The sequence below is a fragment of the Saccopteryx leptura genome, chromosome 2 (genome assembly GCF_036850995.1).
Source record: "Saccopteryx leptura isolate mSacLep1 chromosome 2, mSacLep1_pri_phased_curated, whole genome shotgun sequence".
Lineage (NCBI taxonomy): Eukaryota > Metazoa > Chordata > Mammalia > Chiroptera > Emballonuridae > Saccopteryx > Saccopteryx leptura.
Window position 1 is genome coordinate 43,556,055 of NC_089504.1, and position 25,143 is coordinate 43,581,197.

General features: G+C 40.7%; 1 protein-coding gene and 1 pseudogene across 1 annotated transcript in view; both read left to right on the forward strand.

The window, feature by feature from the left end:
- Positions 1-281: 281 nt before the first annotated feature.
- SLC28A3 (solute carrier family 28 member 3) overlaps positions 282-25,143 on the forward strand; it is a 66,392-nt gene continuing 41,530 nt past the window's right edge. Inside the window, exon 1 of the mRNA XM_066367880.1 lies at positions 282-470. Coding sequence (XP_066223977.1) covers positions 411-470 — 60 coding nt within the window. The 5' untranslated portion in view covers positions 282-410. The remainder of the gene's footprint in view (positions 471-25,143) is intronic.
- LOC136396368 (U4 spliceosomal RNA) lies at positions 2,703-2,854 on the forward strand (annotated as a pseudogene).

The window sequence follows — 25,143 nt, forward strand, 5'->3', positions numbered from 1 at the left end:
GCCCTCTGTTCTCTGCCATCCCCACCACCCCTACTCTCTAACACCACCCACAGGAAACAGATTATTTCACTCTTGGATGTCACGCCAGTGTCCCTTTCTGTCCTGTGCAGGACATGAGTTTTCTCCCTGGGGTGAAAATGGGCTGGCAGTCATGGGGAAAGAGGAAGGCATAATGAAGTGGGCGGACCTGAACTGAAAGCCTCCACCCCACCCACCCCTCCCACCCCGCCCCAATGAAGAGATTATCCTTGACGTTTCCAAACTGAAGCAGTGCCCAGGTTTCTATCACAGCAGGTGGCATTCTGACAACAGCAGAGGCTGGGTTCCTTTCCACAGGTACGGAGGACCTCCAGACCAGACACCTGAAAGGAATTCAGAGACCAGCCAACTCCACCAGCAGCAAAGAGCCCATGGAGCTGAAGAATGTGACCACCTCCGAAGCTGAAGGCCACAGAAACACTGGCTTCCAGGTGAGCAGAGGTCTCACCTATTTTTAAGACCAAGTAAATGGAATAATCCTCTTTCCTTGCCTCCTTGGCAAGTTTCTTATCTAAAGCAGTGAGATTATTGGAACCGAGTAAGATTTTTAATGGCACTGTTTAAACCTATTGCTTTTCCTTCTTGGGTAGACAAACCTGAAAAGTTTCTTTTAACCAGAACCTATTTTGATCCCTGATTTTCCCTGTTGGTTAGAAACAAGACAGTCTTCTCCTGCTTTTATCTCAGCGGCTCCAGGCAGGGATACAGTATTTCCTTGCAGACTGGGTGAGAGAGAAAGAATAGGGGGAATTCAGATCCCCAATGTAGCTCACACCTCAGGGACTCTTTCTCGTAAACCAAGTCCCAGAGTTCCTGTCAGGTGGTTTGTGCAAACCAGTCTCTTGTCATCAACCAAAACTCACTGAGTGATTAATGTAGGTTGGCCCAGAGCTGGGTGCTACCGAGCTCCCAGAGTCCCATCACCGGAAACTTTCGCCAGGCTGCTCTGGCTGGGGCTGGCCTGGGGGTTTTCAGGGCTGTTCCTAAGTGTGCTTCCTTTCCTAAGTTTACGGTCAGCATGGGAGCCTGCAATTCCTTGGACTTCAGAGTCACTAAACAGGCAAAAAAACCACAAAAAACTTTTAGGCACTAGCACAAAAGGAACAAGGAAGGTAAAAGGGCTTTAACATGAATTCTGACTCTCCTACCCACAAGTTATTAAACCTTCCCCAAGCCTCAGTCCAGTTGCCTGCACAATGGTTATAATGATGCTCATCCCATAGGATATAAGCGTAGGGGGAGGAAAAAAATTTTTTTTTCTCTACCCTCTTAGTGTCAGTGCCTGGGGTCAGTGAATTAAACTGAAAAATTATAAATTTACAAGAAAAAAAGGCATACAAATGTTATTAATATTTTTAATTTTACCTGCACTGGGTTTTATAGAAAAGAAGTGAAAAACTCAAAGAGGCAGTAAGACTCAGGAGCTTATATACCATTTTAACAAAGAACAAGTAAATATGACAATGTGACTAAACAAAGGAAAGAGAGGTTGGGCTTTTAAGGCCAATATATTGTGGAAACTGATAGGGAAATATACAGGGGGAACTAATGGAAGGTAAGGTTTGTCAGTGAGGTTTGTTTAAGCAATCTTACCTCAATGTCATCTTTCTTTCCAGTGATAAGGGTTGTTCACCTCTTTCTGGTGTAGGAGAGGGGGACGCATGCACCAGGGAAATTTATGCGCTGTTCGGGGGCAGATAGAGGAAGAAAAAAGAGCTCTTTCTGTGTCTGCTTTTTGTCAATTGCCTTTGGCTCAAAAATTTCTTATGCCAAAGTGACGTATTTGTGGGTGGCATATCTTCATCATCTTCTAAGGGTTAGGTGAGAAAAAAAAGCATAAAGCAGAGGGCCTGTTATGATCCAAGAGAATAAAATGGATGGAATGGGGTAAAGAGTGAATATGGCAAGACAAAGGTGTCTGCTAAAGAGAAAGGCCCGTGTCATGAGCAACGGGCTGCGCAGTCAGAGAAGAGGACTCATCAACTGTGGCCCAGTTTTCTCTCACTCTCTTTTATCAAAACAGCATCTCTAGACCTCAGGGGGCAGAGCAGGGCACTGCACACCAACGTCAGTCAGTGGTGACCAGGTTATTTCTTCCAGTGCTTGCTTTTCTTTTTTTTTTATCTTTTTTTTTTTTTTTTTTCATTTTTCTGAAGCTGGAAACAGGGAGAGACAGCCAGACAGACTCCCGCATGCGCCCGACCGGGATCCACCCGGCACGCCCACCAGGGGCGAAGTTCTGCCCACCAGGGGGCGATGCTCTGCCCATCCTGGGCGTCGCCATGTTGCGACCAGAGCCACTCTAGCGCCTGAGGCAGAGGCCACAGAGCCATCCCCAGCGCCCGGGCCACCAGTGCTTGCTTTTCAACAAGAATTTCCAGGGGCATGTATTTACCCAGAAAAACCATTAACTACCCTCTACCAGGGATCCCCAAACTTTTTACACAGGGGGCCAGTTCACTGTCCCTCAGACCGTTGGAGGGCTGCCACATACAGTGCTCCTCTCACTGACCACCAGTGAAAGAGGTGCCCCTTCTGGAAGTGCGGCAGGGGCCAGATAAATGGCCTCAGGGTGGACGCATGCGACCCGCGGGCCATAGTTTAGGGACGCCTGCCACGGCCATCACAGGGAAGAGATTCAAATTCAAGGAGGAATAATACATAGCTTTGTTCAGTGGCAGTATCGTAGCCAATGAGGTTTATCAGAGGTGCGATTATTGCTAATTGAAAACTTTTCCCAATACCTCGTCATGACAACTTGTAAGATAGTCGGCATCGACAACTTTTGACAGTCTATACTGTTAAAAAAAAAAGAAGGAGAAGGAGAAGAAATAATAATATACTATTCTAGCCGTTGGCACCCAAGTACCTTGTAAATAAATGTAGGGAGAGCTGGGCTGGCTGGGTTTGTGGCAGCTTCACAGAGGGAGAGAGAACATCAGATAGGGCTTAAAGAGGAGGCAGGTTCCCCAGCTGAACAGGGAGAGATGGGGATAGAGCATCACAAGCACAAAGGCCCCCGGGGGCCTGAAAGCGCATGTGTTCCGGGGATAAGAAGATGTGGAGGTGGGGATGGGGATAGGGAAAGGGGGCCAGCTAGCGTCAGACCACGAGGCCTCTGTGTATGCTAAGGCATTCGAGAAGGAATCGCTCAGAATTAACACAATCAAATTATAACTTGGAGTGTTCTACTATCCCTGTTGAAGATGGACAGAAATGGAAAGAGATGTGCTTGTGTGGTTGGGACAGCAGTTAGGAGATTGGTATAACAATCCAAACCAGGTTAGAGGCAGTGGAAACTACTACTGGGCAGGGAAGTCTGACCGCTGATAAGAGGCCTTCAGCTCTGGGACTGATGGGTGTCCAGTGCTGGAGTAAGAGCTGCTGGCTCTAAAGATTTTGTTTTCTCCCCCATAAGGAAGAATAATAATATCCTATTCAGGGTTGTTGAGAAAATTAAGTGAGTTAATGTAACTTTTTAAAATCTATGTAAAAAAATGTTTTTTTTAAACAGTTCTGTCTTAGTCCATTCAAGTTGTATAATAAAATATCACAGATGGAGTGCCTTATAAACAGAATTTTATTTCTCACAGTTCTGAAATCCAAGATTAAGTCACCAGCAGATTCCAGGTCTGGTGAGGACCTACCTCCCCTATGACGGCCATCTTCTCACTGTGTCCTCAAATGGAAGAAAGGCCTCTTATATAAGAGCACTAATTCTATTCATGAGGGCTCTACCCTTGTGACATAATCACACCTTAAAGCAGGGGTCTCAAACTCAACTCAGCATGTGGGCCGCAGAGCAAGATCACAGCCGTTCGGCGGGCCGCACTAGGTCTACAAAAGGCTACTGTTACGCAACACTTTTCTCACTGCAGTTGAAAACAAAAAAAAATCAGTACAACAAGCACAATCGTACATGCAGTTTACTCAGTGTCACAAAACGACCAGAAACTGTAGTTCACATCACAACTGCTGTTAACTAAGCTAATATCTAGCTAGGATGCTAGAGAAATGAAAAATACAAGTAGGCCCCTAGGCTTACTTAATTTTATCCAAAATATTTTGAACTTCGTGGATTAGTCTGTGGGCCGCACAAAATTGTTCGGCGGGCCGCATGCGGCCCGCGGGCCGCGAGTTTGAGACCCCTGCCTTTAAAGCATCCACCTCCTAATATCATCACATTGGGAATTAAGAAATTAGGGTTTTAACATATGAATTTGTGGGGGACAGAAACATTGAGCCATAGCAAGTGCCTAGCACAAAGAATGAGCATAAAAATAGTACCCTTGGAGCGGGGGCAGGTTAAGGAGAGTGGCAAGTCAATATTTCTAGCTTGAGATGTCGACTTGGAGGTTCAGTGAGATAGAAAATTCAGGGATAGCATTGGAGCAAGGAAGAGAGTGAATTCGTTTTGAGGCTTGTTGGTTGAAATTCCAGTGATTTCATACACCTAGGTACAGAGGGAGAGGAAGCAGGAAACTTCTGCCTAGCTGCACCAAGAGCCCACAGGGAGACATCATCCACCTGGTGGCTGTGAGCACAGAGATGGGCCACAGGTGTGGATGAGACCCCACGGAGGGAAAGCTGGCAAACCCCCAGTGTTGAAGGAGCAGGAGAATTAGAGAAGTCAGAGGGAAGGGTCAGAGCTGACAGAAAGCAGAGTTAAGTTCATTTGATTTGCCAATTACTGGTGACCCCCGGGGGAGGGGGAGAGACAGTTTATGGCGTGAGTGGGAGTTAAGAGACTGGAGACGATGAGGGCAGAAAGGACGTTCCTTTGGCTGAAAGAACTGGGCGGAGAGAGGTGGGCTCAAAGGAGGCAAGATAGGGGTTGTAGGCAAGGAGCTTTTTCCTTAAATTTGTTTTTTACTGTGAAATATGACATGCAAAAAACCACTTAGAACGAAATATACAACTTACTATAAAGTGCCACCCAGGTTAAGAAACAGGATATTGCCATCCCTCAGCTCGAAGGCCCCAACCTCTTGCATTCTGTCATAACTGCCTCCCCTCCCAGGATCACAGGTATCCCAGCTTTATGGTAATGACTTCCCTGTTTTGCTTTATACCTTAACTTCTAATTGTGAATCCCCAAGTACCATCTTTGCCTGGTTTTAGCTCTATGCAAGTAGAAATACACAAGAAAAATTCTTTGCTTATTATAAAACATTTATATGGAATTAAGCAAGATGAATCATTTTGTAACTGGCTTTTTTTGGTTCAACTTAATATATCTAAGATTAAGCCACAGTGTTGCATGTAACTGGAGTTCATTCCATTTCATTGATGTACAGTATTCTCCGTGAATATTACCCAATGTATTTTTACTGTTAATGGATAGTTGTGTTGTTATGTTTGGAGCTCTTACAAACAGCAAAGCTATGAATGCTCTTGTACATGTCTCCCAGTGCATATGTAAGTTTATTCTAAAGTTATACTTAAGGGGTGGGAGCTAGGTTATTGGAAACACATTTATGTTTTTCTTTTTTTTTTTTTTTTTTTTTTTTTTTTTTTTGTATTTTTCTGAAGTTGGAAATGGGGAGGCAGTCAGACCAACTCCTGCATGCACCCGATCGGGATCCACCAGCATGCCCACCAGGGGGCGATGCTCTACCCATCTGGGGCATTGCTCTGTTGCAACCAGAGCCACTCTAGCACCTGAGGCAGAGGCCATAGAGCCATCCTCGGCACCCGGGCCAACTTTGCTCCAATGGAGCCTTGGCTGCGGGAGGGGAAGAGAGAGACAGAGAGGAAGGAGGGGGGAGGGGTGGAGAAACACATGGGCGCTTCTCCTGTGTGTCCTGGCCGGGAATCGAACCCGGGACTCCTGCACACCAGGCCAACACTCTACCACTAAGCCAACCGGCCAGGGCCCCTTTTTCTTTTTTATTATGTGAGAGACGGAGAGGTAGAGAGATAGACTCCTACATGTGCTGCAACCAGGATCCACCCAGCAAGACCACTAAGGGGTGATACTCTGTCCATCTGGGGTCATTGCTCCATTGCTCAGCAACCAAGCTATTTTAGCACCTGAGGTAAAGCCATGGTGCCATCCTCAGCACCCAGGACCAACTTGCTCAATGTGCCATGGCTGCAGGAGGGAGGAGAGAGGGAGAGGGAGAGAGAGAGAGAGAGAGAGAGAGCGAGAGGGAGAGAGATAAGGGGGAAGGGTAGAGAAGCAGATGGTCACTTCTCCTGTGTGCCCTGACAAGAAATCAAACCCCAGACTTCCTTTCCACACGCCAGGCCAATGCTCTACCACTGAGCCAACCAACCAGGGCACATTTATATTTTCAACTTTAGTAATGAGACCAATCTGACGTCCTAAGTGGTTTTACCAATCTACATTCCCATCCACAGAGTATGAGTTCATATTGAGGTGAGATTCATAGCCTCACCAATATTTATCTGGCATTTTAATTTCAGTGATTCTGGGAGATGTATAATAGTATGTCACTGAAATTTAATTTTAATTTTTGTATGTTATTGGCCACTAGATGTCTCCTTTATGAAACACTTGTTGAACCTCTTGAATACTTTCTTTACCGGATTTTGTCCTTTTTTATTGATTTAGAAGAGTTTTTTTAATGTTTCAAATACAAACCGATTCTCAGTTTTATGGTTTACAAATGTCTTCTATCACTCTGAAGCTAACTTTCACTGTAATTATTTTGATGAACAAAGTTAATTTACATCGGGTCCCATTTATCAGGTTTTTCTTTTTCTTTTTTTTTTACAGAGACAGAGAGAGAGTCAGAGAGAGGGACAGATGGGGACAGACAGACAGGAATGGAGAGAGATGAGAAGCATCAATCATCAGTTTTTTGTTGCAACACCTTAGTTGTTCATTGATTGCTTTCTCACATGTGCCTTGGCCGTGGGCCTTCAGCAGATCGAGTAACCCCTTGCTTAAGCCAGCGACCTTGGGTCCAAGCTGGTGAGCTTTGCTCAAGCCAGATGAGCCCGCGCTCAAGCTGGCGACCTTGGGGTCTCGAACCTGGGTCCTCCGCATCCCAGTGCGACACTCTATCCACTGCACCACCGCCTGGTCAGGCAGGTGTTTTCTATTTTATATATCCTGTTAAATAAATCTTTTCTTTACAGAGAGCAAACTAATGGTTGCCAGATGGGAGAGGGGGTAGAGGACTGAGTGGAAAAGGTGAAGGGATTGAGAAGTACAAATTGGTAATTACAGAATAGTCGTGGGGATGTAAAGCACAGCATAGAAAATATAGTCAATAATATTGTAATCACCATGTATGATGCCAGGTGGGTTCTAGACTTATCTGGGGATCACTTTGTAAATTATATAAATGTCTAACCACTATGCTATACACCTAAAGCCAATATAAAATAATATTCAATGTCAACTGTAATTGAAAAATTAAAAAAGAAATCTTTTCCTAACTTATAAGATCATGAACATACCCTCCCATATTTTCTAAGAGCTTGTTCTTGCCTTTTACATTGAAGCTTCTAGTGCCCCTGAAATTGATTTTTATGTATAGTGTAAGTGGGAATCAATTTTGTTTTACTACAGGGATACCCAATTATTTTAGCATCGCTTTTTTATTTTTTAATTTATTTTTTTTAATTGATTGATTGACTTTGAAAGAGAGAGACAGAGAGAGATTTGTTGTTCCACTTATTTATACATTCTTTAGTTGTTTCATGTATGTGCCCGGACCAGGGATCAAACCCGCAATGTTGGCATATCAGGACAATGCTGTAACCAACTAAGCTACCCTGCGAGGGCTCAGCATCACTTTTTTAAAAAACCATCTTTTCCCCACTTGAAAAATACCATATTTGCCAAGCATCTATATTTGGGGTAAGTCTTTTTAGAACAAGGCAACTGAAAGATTTTTCCATTCAATGGAGGGGTAAGGATCTAGAGAAGAGGGAGAAATAGCAAGAGAGGTCAGATAAAGTTCAGAATTTCTAAGGGTGCAAATTCAGGGAAGTTTCTGAAAGAACACCTTTACTGAAGGATGTCCCAAATCAAGTTGCCTAATGCTCATGAGGAAGTCAGTTAAGTGGAAATCACTGACGAGAGTCTCGAGACAGGACTAGTCGGGAAATGTGCCCCCGCCCTTCACACACACAGAGGAGGGCTGACCTACTCCATGAGTTTCCTGGTGAGCCAGTCAGGTATGGAGACTTCGTTCGATGGAGGTTAAAATTTGAGAGGTCATATAGGCGCTGGAACATTGGCATGGGCTAAACCCAATACTTTGAATATAAAAGTTCTGAGGCTGGAAGAAATTATGCAAAGTAAAGAGGAAGATTATTGTTTCTCCAACACATTAGTCAGGGAGGTCAGCATGAATCACACTCGGGTTATTAAGCAGGTTTTCACGTAGCTTAGGACAAGCTTGCCTGGAGCTACCTAGATGCTTTGTTTTTTCTACAAGTGAATTAAAACACAGAAAGCACATGACAACACAGTACTTTGCTTTTGTAGAGGAAGTTTTTAAAATTGCATTCTCTACTGTTTCTTCATATCTGTGTGGTCATTCCTAGACTTACTTTTTCCTAAAGGAAAACAACCTAGATGAATATAACCCATGTCACTTCCATGACATCTCAGAGGGGATGGATTTAATGATTTTGTTTTTTCCTCATTCAAGCATTCCTGAAATGATTCTCTTCAAAAAATGGGAGGGGAACGACTTACTCATCAGTAATTAAAGCATTAGAAAGAAATCATTAATAATGTGGATAAAAGATATTAGTTGAGGGCTAGAGCAGTTTTGTCTAATAGAAATATAGTGCAAGCCACGTATGTAATTTAAATTTTTTCTACAAGTCCATTAAAAATGTAAAATGAAACCGGTATCATTAATTTTAACAATGTAGTTTAACCTAATATATTGAAAATATTATTTCAACACGTGATTAATATAAAGTTAAGATGTTTTCTTTACATTATTTATTTAATACTAACTCTTTAAAATTCAGTGATTTTACACATATAATACATGCCAATTTTAATGCTAAATTTTTATCAGAAATACTTAATCTGTATGTATTTAGATTTCATAAAATGTTTAATTGAAAGAGTAGATTCATTCCCATTTCAAACACACTTAAATGTTTTCCAGTAAATAAATGTCTCATGTTTATTTTTAAATATAAATTAGTAAACTTTTTTTTGTGACAGAGAGAGACAGAGAGAGGGACAGATAGGGAGAAACAGACAGGAAGGAAGAGAGATGAAGAGCCTCAATTGTGGCATCTTAGTTGTTCATTGATTGCTTTCTCATATGTGCCTTGACTGTGGGACTACAGCAGAGCAAGTGACCCCTTGCTCAAGCCAGTGACCTTGGGCTTCAAGCCAATAACCTTTGGGCTCAAGCCAGCAACTATGGGGTCATGTCTATGATCCCACTCTCAAGCCAGCAACCCAGCGCTCAAGCTAGTAAGCCTGCACTCAAGCTGGAGGAGCTCACGCTCAAGCCACTCACCTAGGGGTTTCGAACCTGGATCGTCTGCATCCCAGTCTGACGCTCTATCTACTGTGCCACTGCCTGGTCAGGCTAAATTAGTTAACACTTAAATATAATTAACATTCAGGTTCTCAGTTGCACCAGTTACATTTCAAGTACTTAGGAGCCATATGTATTGATGACTCAAGTTAGGCACATATTTTTTGGTTTGGGAAGATACAAAAAACATCTCATTATCTCTGTCCTTTAAGGACCTGACCACTAAGTTTATATCACAAAATTAAGAGTAAAGTAACAACTTTAGCTTTGCCTGGTTTTAGTAATTTATCTTTTCTCTCTTTCTTTTTTTCATGTTGGTCTTTTAAAAATCTTTTCTGGACCTTTCTATGTTGGGAAGTTTGCAATTACTAAATCAACCTATTTACTTATTATAAATTTGAGATATTTTATTTCTTTTTTTTTTAACAGAGGCAGAGAGAGAGTCAGAGAGAGGGATAGATAGGGACAGACAGACAAGAACAGAGAGAGATGAGAAGAAGCATCAATCATCAGTTTTTTGTTGTGACACCTTAGTTGTTCATTGATTGCTTTCTCACATGTGCCTAGACCGTGGGCCTTCAGCAAACCAAGTAACCTTTTGCTCAAGCCAATGACCTTGGGTCCAAGCTGGTGCGATTTGCTCAAACCAGATGAGCCCGCGCTCAAGCTAGCCACCTCAGGGTCTCGAACCTGGGTCCTTCCGCATTCCAGTCTGACACTCTATCCACTGCACCACCGCCTGGTCAGGCGAGATATTTTATTTCTTATTGAGTCAGTTTAGGTAATTTGTGTGTTTCTAGGAATTTGCCCATTTCATCTACATTTTTTAACTTGTTTGGCATAAAGTTGTTCATAGTATTTGCTTATTGTCCTTTGTATTTCTGTAGGTTGGTAATAATGGCCTGGAACCAATAGTTCTCCCAGTCTTTGCTGAAGGAATTGTGTGCGTGTTGGGGGTTTGCCTTCCAGGCTCAGGCAAGCACTTGATGTTCCTGAGCACTTCATACTCACCTGCACTTCCTGCTTCTGTTAAGTCTCAAGATCCACCAGAGATGAGAAGTTTGATCTGTCTCAGATCTTTCCCATGCATGGACACAGCCCTGGGGATATACCTGGGCTTCTAGATTGCTAGGAATGTCAGAGCTTTTTAAAGCCCCTTGTAAACATCTCATTACCAGCTCTTTAAATTCTTTAAATTTTTGCTTAGCTTAGCTTTGTTTTTTTGTTTTGTTTTCCCCCTCCAACTGTTCTCACTGCTTCCGGTGCTTAGCTTAACAGTTGCCCCCAGGGGGAATAATGGTGAGGGAGCTCTAAGTCAGATCAAATACAGACAAGCCTTGTGGGATCTTCTAAAAGAATCGCAAGACAGGTCAAATACTAGCAGTTATCTGGGAACTGGATTCTGAGAGCACTCCAGTCCATTCTGCCCTCTCCATAGGCTGTTAGGCTGCCAGTGTTCATTGTGATTGCAGAGTTGTATTGCAAGGCTATCGTGAGTCTGGAGAGAGTGGAATTGGACTAGAGAATTAAGACACCAGAAAGCGTGTTCTGATTGGGATTTAGTTGTTTTACAAGGAAAAAAAAAACACTTTCTGGATTGCTGTGAGCCTTTCATTAGTTTCCAGAGTTCTAAAAAAGTGATTTTGACAATTTTTCCAGCATTCTGGTTGCTTTTGTAAAGGAAAGTTTTGTAGGTCTGTACTTCACTATCCTGTTAATATCACGAACAACCTTAGCTTTAAATAGCAAAGTCAGACATGTCACAAGGGAGAATCTGTATGATCAAGGTATAAATAGTGTTGACCACATCTCTGGTTTCAGGTAAGTAAAAGTAACATAGGCTCAAATGCATTGACGATCAGTCATTTGTACAGCAAGGATTAGGGTTCTGCGGCTTAACAGCCATCACTGTGGCCTTTTACTAAAACTGGGGGAAACATTCAGGTGGGTCATGGTCACAGGAAAAGAAAAGAAGAAAAGGGAGATTAAGTGTTATTTTTTTCCTACCATGAACACCCCAAGAGAGATGGCCTCTTAATTTAAGTAGGCTTCTTTTGAGGCTCCACATGGTGATCACATGGAGTAAGGGCCGGGGTCTTACTCATCTCTGGCCCTACATGAATTGCCACACAAATGGCATGTCAGTAATGATTGGTAGCCCCTGATCAGCCACAAGAACACCAGCTTCAACTGGCCCACAAGGCAATGTGTTCTCCAAGTGCACCTCCAACCTTCAGAGGGTAGGCTACAGAGGTTTTCAGAAAAAATTTCTATCTCAGTTAAGACAAAACCAACACTGGTTACCAGGCTCTAGTTTTATCATTACTCATTATAAAATTTCCACTCCACAGTCTCTTAATTTAAAATGAGGATGGTAGTACTTGCTGACCCAGCTCACCTAGACACTGTTGATGTTGATGAGAAGCTAGGCCTTGGATGATAGTTAAACTGTTACTTGTCAAATTTTTAAAAAAAAATCAAAGGTGAGAGTATTTTTAATTTCAAATAAAACAGATTATTATGAGCATGAACCTCAAGTCTCTATTGTGCCACAGAAGTTTAGAATTCTGTCTTTAAAATGCAAATTTAGGCAGACATAGTACAGCATGGTTTTCACTTTAAACCAGGATCTGAATCGGGAGGTGTCTAACATGACTGGAAAGAGAGAAAGAAAGAAAGAAAGAAAGAAAGAAAGAAAGAAAGAAAGAAAGAAAGAAAGAAAGAAAGAAAGAAAGAAAGAAGGAAGGAAGGAAGGAAGGAAGGAAGGAAGGAAGGAAGGAAGGAAGGAAGGAAGGAAGGAGAGAGAGAGAGAGAAAGAAAGAAAGAAAGAAAGAAAGAAAGAAAGAAAGAGAGAGAGAGAGAAAGAAAGAAAGAAAAAAAGAAAGAGAAAGAAAGGAAAAAAAAGGAAGGAAGGAAGGAAGGAAGGAAGGAAGGAAGGAAGGAAGGAAGGAAGGAAGGAAGGAAGGAAAAGAAAAGAGAAAGAGGGAGGGAGAGAGGAAGGGAAGAAAGATGAAAGAAAGGGAGAAAAGAGATGGTATGTACAATTGTGTGTCCTTTGGAAGTAAATCAAGATAGAGTTTTCTTATGAAAACTCTGAGTCGTGTGGTTAAAGAGCCTCCCATGGTGTTCAGGAACAAAGTAGATTATTACTAGGAATAGGCAAATCAGGGAACAGGGAAATGTACTTGAAGACTTCTCTTAATGTTTCTTTCAATTTCCTGGTTTTGCAATCTAGGCTATTTGCTTCTTTCCTCCAAGAGCCCAAACTCTTTGTTATAAACTATGACATTTATTGATTCAACAAAAATTTATCAAACTCTGACATAGTGCCAGGCACTAGGAGATGAAAACAGAGAGCTACTGTTTGGTTAAAATTAGTTAATAGTGGCCAACTAGTATAACAGAGAGTATACAAAGTGCTATTAATCACATAAGAAGGTGAGCTCACCTAGGTTGAGGGTTGGAGAATATTTCCCAAATATTCCAAATGAACCCTTACAGGTTTTCATTCTTTCATTCATTTATTCCAAATATATACTGAGCATCTACTTTGTGGTAGGTGGAAGGAAGATACCCAGTAAAGCACCAATAACGCCGCAAGCTACCATGTCAAGAACTGTTTTTTCCATTTACCTTATGTGGAGAAATCAAGGCGCTGAATGGGAAGTCATGAGAGACGTGAGCAGGGAGACAGAAAGGGCGGTAAAGAGAGGCACACAGGAATAGAGGCCAGTCTGATCTACCTCCGGAAACTTGACTAATATCAAAATCCTGGTCCCAAGAATCCAAAACCAATGGTAAGTTTAGGTTTAAAACCAAATTTCTATACTCTGTGGATTCAGGAACACTCCAGAAAATACTAGCCTGCCCGATTATAAAGGATTATAAGGGGTTGTAACTAAAATAATCTTATAAACCCTTCCATGAAACATGGTCAGAAAGTAATTCAGGCCCTGGCCAGGTAGTCCAGTTGGTTAGAGTGTCATCCCAATATGCCAAAGCTGTGGGTTCAAGCCCCAGTCAGGGCACATACAAGAATCAACCAATGAATGTATAAACTGGTGGAATAGCAAATTGATGTTTTTCTCTCTCTCTCTCTCTCTCTCTCTCTCTCTCAAATAAATAAATTTTTTAAAAACTTGATGCAAGTAATTAATTAATGTGAGGTAAGTAAGGTTCTTTTCCATCATGATGAAATGTCAGTCATAATCCAAAAGGGTTCAGGACCTTAACTCTCCAGTTGCCTGACCCTCCTGACCTGCTCACCTTTGGAAACATACCAAAGTACCAAACAGCACAATTTATAAATCTGTGCAGTTGTCCACTGATGGTCTTACTTCCCTGTCAGAGTCTCTCCCTTTCAGTTATATCACTTTGCAACTTTGCTAGCTTTTAAATAATTTTTATTTCTCTAATTCAAGTTATTGCCTCTGAGTTTCTCATCCACCCAAATCTGTTGGTTCAGGAACATTTGCAAGGAGAAAGGTGGTTAGGGAGCACTTGTCCAACTTGTGCAGCCATGGATATTTAAAGTAAAGAATTGCTTAATTCAGGGCCAGACCCTGCAGACAAAGCAGATGGGGAGCAAAGGTCTAGTTACAGGGTATATTGGATCTAGCAAGGAGGGAAAGAGACAAAGGAACACAAGTCAACAGTATGTTAGGTTTCCTGTTGACCCAAATGCCCACTTCCTCATTCCCCTGTAGAACATGAGGTCTTTAGTCAGAGAACGGGGAACAAAGAAGTAGAGGAGGAAGAATTTAGAAAGCACAGGCAGGAGTAAAAGGTAGTCTGTAATGTTCCACGCACTGACTCCATTGTGTGTGGCCTTGATTTTGGCTGGAAATGACAAGGGGGATCTCACTAAAGAGGAAGTAGGAGAGGGAGAACAAGGGTGAGCTTTGGAAAAAAGCCAGATGGGGGGAGGAGAGAGCAGGGGTGAGGGATGACAGCGGGAACAGATGCTGAGGTTAAAAACTCCATACTGAATGAATCATGAGGACAGCGACATTTTGATCCCTTCAGACTACTGGGGATCTGCTTACAAAAAATAAATCAGAGGAGCAAAAGAAACTAAGGAGAATTAATAGATTCAAAGGAATTATATACCTTTTCCTTTATTTTTTTTTCTCAAGTGTAGGAAGATGTTTTGCTGATAGAAGGGTTTCCAGTTCTCCTGTGACTTAACGGGCTGCATTTTTGAAATTTCAGACATAGACAAGTTTATTCCAATTAACCTGCAGAAATAGTACCTTGAACTTTTTCTTTTTCTTTCTTTCTTTCTTTTTTTTCTTTCTTTCTTTTTTTCTCTTTTTCTTTTTTAAGGTAAGAAGAGGGGAGGTAGTGAAGCAGACTGCCACATGTGCCCTGACCGGGATCCATCTGGCAACCCCATCTGGCGATGATGCTCAAGTACCAAGCTATTTTTAGCACCTGAGACTAACAGGCTCAGACCAACCAAGCTATCCTGAGTGCCTGGGGCCATGCTCAAACCAATCAAGCCACTGGCTGCAGGAAGGGAAGAGGAAAAGAAGGGAGAGAGGGAGGGAGGAAGAAACAAATGGTCACTCTCCTGTGTGCCCTGACTGGGAATCGAACTCGGGACACTCATATGCCAGCTGATGCTTTATCCACTGAGCCACTGGCCGGGGCCAGTACCTTGAACTTTTTAATAGCCTTTATCATAACTATAATTAATCAATTATATAATTTATGGTTGACAGCTTTTTTCCTAAACTCTCTAAGAACAGAATGCTCAGCAATTCTCAGCAATGCCCAGCAACCAGCACAATGTTTCACCCATAGTAGGTGTACAGTAAATATTTGTTAGAGGAATGAAGGAGAATGCCTGGGACAGAGACACAGGGAACTGTATGTAACATTAAGGGTTGAGTGAAAAGGCTGACACCATACAGGAAAGGGAGAAAAAGAAGTCCAGGTGGTAGGAGTCAACTAGCAAAATATGTTATCACAAAAATCAGGGACAAAAGTATTTTAAGGAGGAAGTGGTCTACTAAAAATATGAAAACTGGATTTAAGGAAATGGGAACATTGATAACTTTAACAAGGGTAATTTCCATAGCATGGTAAGAGTAAAAGCCATACTGGAATGGGTTCAAGAGTGAAACCAATGTGTTAGTCCATTCGGGCTCCTGTAACAAAATATCATAGACACAGTAGCTTATAAACAATAGAAAGTTATTCTTCGCAGTTCAGGAGGCTAGAAGTCTAAGATCAAGGTTAGCATAGTTGCAGTCTCTTGAAGGCCCTCTTCTAGTTCACAATCAGTACCTCCTCACTGTGTCCTCGTGTGGTGGAAGGGGTGGGGGGTCCTTGTAGGGTCTCTTTTATAAGGGCCCTAATCCTATTTATGAGGGTTCCACTCTTGTGACTTAACCAACTCCTAAAGGATCAACCACCAAATACCATAATCTTTAGGGGGTAGAATTTCAACATAATGAATTTAGAGAGGACACAAATTTTCAGACCATAGCAACCAGGAAGGGCAGAAAGAAGATTGTTTTTTAATGGGAGGAGAAAGGATGTTTATCTATGAATTCTTGGCTTCAGGGTAAAAAAAATTGATAAAGATGCAGATATCATAGAATCAAGGGAAGGAGGGGTTGAGTAAGATAGTGTGCAGAGAAGGACAGAGTATTGTGCCTATACTGGCTCAGAGTAAAAAATCCAGGTATTGTCATATTACTGCTCTTGAGATTAGCTTCTCATTGGATTCTTGAGACTTAGTTCTGATCTTCCTTCTTTTAAACATATAGTAGAAGTTCTTATGGGAGTATTTTTTTCTCTTAAACAAATCAGACTAAGTCAAATAAAAGCAAGAAACAATAACAGGAAATTTGAACCAGGCTTAAAGAATCATACCTGTCCCTGGCCACATAGCTCATTTGGTTAGATCATCTTCCCAGAACTCCAAGGTTGTGGGATTGATCCCCAGTTAGGGCACATACAAGAATGAACCAATGAATGCAAATAAGTAGAACAACAAACTGATGTTTCTCTCTCAATCTCTCTCTCTGTCTCTGTCTCTCTCTCTCTCTCTCTCTCTCTGTCTCTCTCATCCTTCCTCTCTTGCTCTAAAATAAATGTTAAAAAAATTTTTAATAAAAAAAATCTTATCAATCAAATTATCAACACAAATATCAAAAGCTATAATAAGAGTGAAAGGCACCTACCAGGCAGTGGGGCAGTGGATAGAGCATTGACCTGGGACACTGAGGACCCAGGTTCAAAACCCTGAGGTTGCCAGATTGAGCATGGGCACACCAGCTGGAGCACAGGGTGGTCGGCTAGAGCATGGGATCATAGACATGACCCCATGGCCACTGGCTTGAGCCTAAAAGTTGCTGGCTTGAAGTCCAAGGTTGCTGGCTTGAAGTCCAAGGTCTCTGGCTTGAACCCAAGGTCGCCAGCTTGAGCAAGGGATCATGGCTTAGCTGGAGCTGCCCTGATTGCACATATGAGAAAGCAATCAATAAACAACTAAAGTGCCACAACTATGAGTAGATACTTCTCATCTCTTCCTTCCTGTCTGTCTCTCTCTCTCTTTCTCTTTCTTTCACTATAAATAAATAAACAAACAAACAAATAAATAAAGGCACCCCAGCAGCAGAAGGTCAGTGATGTCTTGGAGTGTACAATTCTACTTTTATATGACTTTTAGCTAGCTCCAAGCTCTAAAACTCTGCATGTGAAAAAGAAATAAAGAAATATACATAAGTGCATTTGGAGGAATTTAACTCTCCTGTTGGTGAAGACTGGATTAGGGTCGTGATAAGCAGACCACTTTATTATAAAGGTACACTTCCCTCTTTCTAATTAGCAAGGAATATGAGGAGGTGACACTTCAAGGATATGTGAATATCCAGTTTCCCAATGCACTTCACCCAATGGTTTTAGCATCTATTGATGACCCTTTTCTGAGTCAATTATTACTTTGGGATCTATAAAATAGTGATTTTTCATTTCTTCAATACTCCTTACCTCACATTCCTCTGAAAAGAACAGACTTTCCTCTTTTTTGTTCTGCTTTCTCTTTTTGAGTATCTTTAAGGACTAACATTCTCTTTTACTTTGTATTTTATAATAAATTATAAATGTTATTTGTTTCTGACATTTTGATATGAAATTTTTTAAACATATGGAAAAGTTAGAAGAATTTCATAGTGAGCACATATATACCCACCACCTGCATTCTATAATTAATATTTTACTATACTGGCTATCTCACATTTATTCATTTATGTTACCCTCTATCCACCCATCAATCCATTGATTTTTGACACAAATTGCAGACATTTTACTTAGGTTTTTTACTTTTTGGTGCTCAAATTGTCCCAAAGCTGGCCAACAATCTCAAAATGCTTTTGACAAGGATTAAATTTCTTTATTAGTTATAACCACCCTGGACAATATACAGTGGTGGGATTCAAATAATTTAACAACCAGTTCCCTGCCCTAATGACCGTTTTAAGTATAAATAAATGATATACCAAAAGGTAGTTTATTATTTCATGCATTTAATACTTAAATGAGAACATTAAAAAAGGTACACAAAACTAGATTATGTTTTAAGAAATTTTTAAAATATTAATGAAAAAATATTAAATAATACCTGACAACAATAAAACTGTTAAGATATTTTCAATGACAGCTTGTTACCACCTGGTTGTTTGGCACTTTTTCTCTTTACATTATATGTTTGTTTACTGAAGTGAGGGAATTAAAATGTAGTATTTCATCAAAGGTACGAGTTTTAGAAAATGAATAAATAAACATTACAAGCACAGTTGCATCAGTTTGTTTGTTTTTTTAACCTATGGACAGAATGAACATCACTACGGGTGCTTAGAATATGCTATTGCACAGATAAATGTTAAAAAAGAGTAAGGAATGTAAATTTGTGATTTCCACATTGGGCAGCTGTCCAGGTGCCCATCTTAGAGAGAACCCTGATTACAAGTGGCATTTTAACAACTGGTTCGCCGAACTCAACAAAAAATTAGGTGTGAACTAGCTAACTCCCATATGAAGTAAACCTAGTAGGTAAAACTGGGACCATGGCTGAGCATATTAATGCTTTTAATCAGGTTTCTGCTTCCAGAGCCAACATATTGCCATCTTCCACAGTCGGAAGTTGGGCTAGCATTGGCCTTCATAGCAACTGTATTTTACAGCTTTGATGAAATGGTGCCATCAAGTGGGCATTTCATGCGACACCACTAGAGTCCAGCCTACAGGAGCCTGTCTGGTCTGGTACCAGAATTACACTAGACATTAATTTGCATTTCATCTTTGAAATGTAACCTGGGACTCTGATGAAGTCAGTGGTAGTCAGCTTCAGAGACAGCTAAGCAAAATGCTTAGCCGTTACTTGTTTGCTGCCAATTTCAAGAGTCTACATAAACACAATGCTGAGGCCTTTATTCCTGGGTAGTATTTGATTTCCCCCACTAGTAAATTTATAGACAGATCCATAAATAAATTTAAGAGATCCAATTACAAATTTTAAAAAAGATCCATATTCTCCCAGTTGTATCCATTTATATTCATAACTAAGAGACACATTTGAGTGAAGGAGAGGTGGGACTTCCACATAAGCTTGAGGGGGAAAGGGACACATTTTATTCCATTCCTCAGACCAGTGGTTCTCAAAGTGTGCGCCAGGGCGCACTGGTGTGCCCTAGAAGATTTCCAGGTGCGCCCTATGATATTCCAGAGAAATATGTGCCTGTTGGGGACCAAAAAACCAACAGGGTTTTTGGAGTTTAGTTTTTTGGGGGACAGAGGTATGGGGAATTGGCTGTAAACTGACAGTCTGCCCAACCCCCCACCTCAGTTGCCTGATTAGGTTGTAAAAGGCTGTTAAGCTGTGGTACTGGATTGTTTACACTACTCCCCATGGTCCCCGGAAAGACTGGAGGCAAGTTTCTTCTATCCTTTGGTATAAAGTTAAGATGATATGTATGGTGGGGGTTTTCTGCACTCAACACAATTAAGAGTAAAAAGAGAGGAATTCTTCAATGTATTGACGAGGAAATGAGAGTTTGCCTTTCAAATATATGCCCAAACATTGAAGAAATCGCTAGGTCACATCAAGCTCACGTTTCTCATAAACCAAGAATGAAAAAGAACTTAACACATTCACGCCAGGACCTGCTGAATTTACTAAATCTTACTAAGAATGTATCTATATATATAAAAAGATAACTTTTTTGTTGTTTTTTTATTTTTTTAACTCCTCTGTTTTATGAATTCTAAAAAGCATAACTCAAAAAATGTAACATAAAAGTGTTTTTTAATGTCAGAATAAATTTAATTTTGTCGTATTTATTTTGTTTAATTACCATAAAAGCACGCTTGGACTTTATGTTTTTTCTTTAATATTTGACTTAATTATTATAACATATTTCTCAGAAATTTGTATATAGTGCACCTACAATTATTTGTAGGATTTTAAATGCATGCACCCCAACTTCAAAAAGTTTGAGAACCACTGTCTCAGACCAAGAAGAGGTAAAACTTCTAGTTTGAAATGAACATGCTAGATGTAGCTGCAACCTCACTCTATGGAGTTAATACATAGTACTCAAAAGAATTCATATCTGCTGCAAATACAGGGGGTCCTCGGGTTACCACAGTCACAACATACAACGTTTTAAGTTGATAATGCTTACCCCTGTAAAAACTTCAAAATATTGAGACATGAGTGCTTTGGTTTACGCCATTAGTGCCGTACTTATGAACTATGTGGGCGAACTAGTTTGGTTGCAGACGGTAGAAGAATATGCAGTACAGTATACAGTACAGTATATTTTGTCATTTTCCTTCTTCTGTGCCTTAATTGTACTTTTATGTTCTAGATTATAATTTTACAACTGTGTTAGGATAAGTAAGTGACTTAGGCTAAGTTGTGTTTCAACCTACACCAAAATTCAGGTTATGTCACTGTCGTAGGAACAGAACTGTGTTGTAACCTGAGGACCCCCTATATCTCAAAATATAATTTACATCCAATTTCATTCAAGGCATTGAAATGAACAGTTATTAGACCTTCTCACTTGTTGGGGTTTTTGTTTGTTTTTTAATGTGTTAATAAAGATGTATATACACCATTCTAGCACAAATTTATTTTAATAGCTATTCCAATAGTTATTTTAGTCCTATATATTTAATTTTATGTATTTTAAAGCACCCAGAAAGAGGTCTAGAGGCCCCCTGCCTGTCCTGCTTGAGGACACTTCCCAGAAGTTGCACTCAGCTTCAATCACACGGGCAGAACAGAATAGAATCATCACCAAGGGGAGATTAAGATATATACCTATATACCTTTATTCGGGAAAATCTTTGACTCTGCTAAAATTCAGAGTTCTATTTTTAAAGGAAATGAGGAAGAATACATATTGGGGACAACTAGCAGTCCTAGCCACAATGTATTTTTCTATTCAGGTCATAGAGTTCAAAAGATGTTAATGAGATTCCTATTATTCATTGTTCTTTTGGTCTTCCTTATCCTTACCCTTGCCCGCCTGATCTGTCATAGACTGAGTCTCTCTTAAACTCTTCTAAATGCATTTCTAGATGTTTCTTTTTGTGTTTTCTTTATGTTAATATATACCATTTGCACATAGATAACTGTGTTTCTCATAGTGTTAGATTGTTTCCTGACCATTGCTGTTCTGTGTTTTATTTTGTTTTGTTTTGTTTTGTTTCGTACTACATTCAGCTTTGGTGGATTAAAACTATAATCATTTCATGTTTGTCTTCTCTGAGTCATCTTCAGTATAGGGTTGTGTTTTGTTTTTGTTATCTGATTCAATCAAATCCGGTGACTGATTTGCCAGATATGTTTGCTTGTTCCTAGAGTTTCTCTCAGCATATTTTATGTTGTCCTTCTGAAAAATCTTTTCACTGTATGGTTGTGTATTCTTTATTTTTGTTTGGTTGCTACTAAAGACTTGTGTTTGTTTCTTAGTTTTGTTTTAATGGTAGCTCTCATAACCAGATTAAGACTACAAGTAATACAAAATTGGTGTTTTCAGCCTTTCATAATTTCTCTTTTGCTCTGCCACCACTTGATTTTAACTGAATGTATATCTTGTAGTGTTTATGCTTCTATCTTTTTTTTGCAAAAGAGAGAGGAAGGGAAAGAGATGAGAAGCATCAACTTGAAGTTGCAACACTTTAGTTGTTCATTGATTACTTCTCATATGTGCCTTGGGGGAAGGGGGCTCCAAAGGAGCCAGGGACCCCTTGCTCAAGCTGAAAGCATTAGGCTTCAACCCAGCAATCTTTGGGCTCAAGCCAGTGACCATGGGATCATATCAGTGATCTCATGCTCAAGCCAGCAATTCCTCACTCAAGCTGGTGAGACTATGCCCAAGCCAGATGAGCCCACACTAAAGCTAGTGACCTCAGAGTTTCCAACCTGGGACCTCAATGTCCCAAGTCAACGCTCTATATCCACTGTACCACTACCAGTCAGGCTATGCTTCTATCTTAAACACAGCTATTGATAGTCTTTTGCAGCTCCTAGAAATTAACAAATGAGGAAATGGGCCTACATATCCTAGCTTCTACCTTTGCTTTTCTTTCTCCTTAAAGTACCCAGAAAGTTCATGGAAACCATATTCTATGAGTGTTTGCATACTTAAATCTTTCTGTTTTGTTTTTAATTTTTCAATTACTGTTGCCATTTGGACAACATGGATGGTCCTAGAGGGAATTTTGCTAAGTGAAATAAGTCGGACTGAGAAAGACAAATACTGCATGCTTTCACTTAAATGTAGAATCAAAAAGCCTGACCTGTGGTGTAGTAGTGGATAAAGCATCGACCTGGAAATGCCGAGGTTGCCGGTTTGAAACCCTGGGCTTGCCTGGTCAAAGCACATATGGGAGTTGATGCTTCCAGCTCCTCCCCCCTTCTCTCTCTCTGTCTCTTCTCTCTCTCTCTCTCTCTCTCTCTCTCTCTCTCTCTCTCTGTCTCTCCCTCTCCCCTCTAAAATGAATAAATAAAAAATAAAATAAAATAAATAAAAAATAAGAGATGATTGTTATTAAAATAAATAAATAAATAAATGTAGAATCAAAAAAACAAAATAAATGAATAAACAAAACAGAAACAAGCTCATTGTTGGGCAGATAAAATGTATTATGCTCACTTTGTTAAAGATGACGCTGCCCACGTGGAGGCCGTTGCCCAGGTGATATTAATGTGTGTTGGGGGCTGGCTGTGGGCAGGCAGAATCCCTGTAACCTGGGGCTTGGTTTTGGGATTAAGCCTTTTCCACCCATTTTGATGTGGGTGGTACAATCCAATCATTCCTCAGAGAAGTGACTTTGTATTAGAGACTTTCCTATTTTGTATATTGGATTAAAGGTTTTGAATCTACACTATAAAATGGGGGCAGAACGGGAGCTTGCTCTCTTGGTTCCTGAGATTAGAGGAGAGAGCAGAGCAGAGAGCAGAGAAAGGCCACTTGGAGGAGGCCAGGAGAAGCAGCCAAGATGGCGGAGTGTTGAGTGAGAAGCCAGTTTGTGCAGGGAGAAGGAAGGAGATGGGGAACAGAGGTGAATAAGGCTGGTGAGCTAGAAACCTTTGATTCTAGGAAACTCGGATAAGTCAGTAGCTTTGTGAGCACTGAATGTGAGTGAGATTTGGAGCCCAGTGTGTGTTTTTTACTTGCCCACCGGATGCAAGCTAGGATTAAAGAAAATGGCCCATCAGTTTTTGGCTCCGTTGTTTCTTTACCGACTGTCCGAATCCAATACAAACCTGCATAGGCCGGGCTGCTGTGATGGTGGCCCTGGCTACTGGCTTTACACTCATAAATTAAATTTTTTTAAATCTGATGATTATAAACCTTCCACTTTTCTCCTTTAGAGATAGAACCTTTCCCTCTTTCTTACTGTATTTAAGGGTTTTGTTTGCCCCTAGCTCCCAAAGATCACAAGGGGAGCCTGTTGCACCCAACTCGAAGCTCCCTGCAGAGCATTCGGAGGTGGTGGAGAACTGCCAGGGCAGTGTGACAGTGAGCCCCAGGCTTGCCAGGTAGTCTCCTCCTGCTGCTCTTTCCCAAGTCTATAAACCCACAGTTTCCTAAAGAAAAACAGGAACATTCAGGGAGGAAGGATCTAGCCCAGGCAGGGCCAACAGTTTTTGCACCCTGGCCAGATTAGAAAGAAAACTTTTTTCACTGGCCAGACGACATATTAAAATTTAAAAATGTTAAATACAAAAAACGATTCGTTTAAGTAAACAAAATTTTATTATGTAAATAAATGTAAAACAAAATTTTATTATGAATAAATGTAAGTAATTTAGTACAACAATTTAACAAAAAAACTAATGTGATGTGTTGAGGCGCTTTGCATCGCCTATTATTTTTTTAATATCTGGCTCTATACTTGTAGTAACTATTTTTAACACAGCCTCCAAATGTAAATCATTCAATCTTGATCTTGTTGTACTCTTATTTAGATTCATTAAAGAAAAAGTTTGTTCACAAATATAAGTTGAGCTGAAGATTACCAAATATTCCTTGGCAAGGTTTTTTAAATTTCCATATTTTCCATTATTCAATTGCTTATAAAAATTGCAGATGAGTACAAAAGTTGTAAATCTTTATAATGGAATTTTTTTAAAAAATCAAGAAGTATCGCGAATCTATTCAACCAATTATTAGAAGTTAACCCTAGATTAGTCACACACAGAATTCTTTTCCGCATATCACTATCTTCTTAAATATCTCAATTTCCAATAATCAAAGATGCTTCCTGTTGGGCAGATAAAATGTATTATGCTCACTTTGTTAAAGATGGCGCCGCCCACACAGAGGCTGTCGCCCAGGTGATATTAATGTGTGTTGTGGGTGGGCTAAAGGCAGGCAGAATCCTTGTAGCCTGGGGCTTAGTTTTAGGATTAAGCCTTTCCCACCCGTTTTGATGTGGGGTGGTACAATCCTATCATGCCCCAGAGAAGTGACTTTGTATTAGAGACTTCCCTATTTTGTATATTGGATTAAAGGTTTTGAATCTACACTATAAAATGGGGGCAGAACGAGAGCTTGTCCTCTTTGTTCCTGGGATGATTAGCATGAGAAGGCAGAGGGAGCAGAGCAGAGAGCAGAAAGAGGCCATGTGGCCAGGAGAAGCAGCCAAGATGGCGGAGTGCTGAATGAGATGCCAGTTTGTGCAGAGTTTATATCCGGGATAAGGAAGGAGATGGGAAACTGAGGAGAATAAGGCTGGTGAGCTAGAAACCTTTGGTTCTAGGAAACTCGGATAAGTCAGTGGCTTTGTGAGCACTGAATGTGAGTGGGTTTTGGAGCCCAGTGTGTGTTTTTACTTGCCCGCCAGGTGCAAGCTAGAATTAAAGAAAATGGCCAATCAGTTTTTGGCTCCATTGTTTCTTTACCGACTGTCCGAATCCAATGCGAACCTGCATGGGCCAGGCTGCTGTGTTAGTAGCCCTGGCCCTGCCTTCTGGCTTTACACTTCCACTTCTGAGTAGCTGAGATATTAACTTTCATTGTTGTACAATGGTTAGATATCGTAGTTTATGTATAACGATAATAAAATAAGTACCACTTATTTT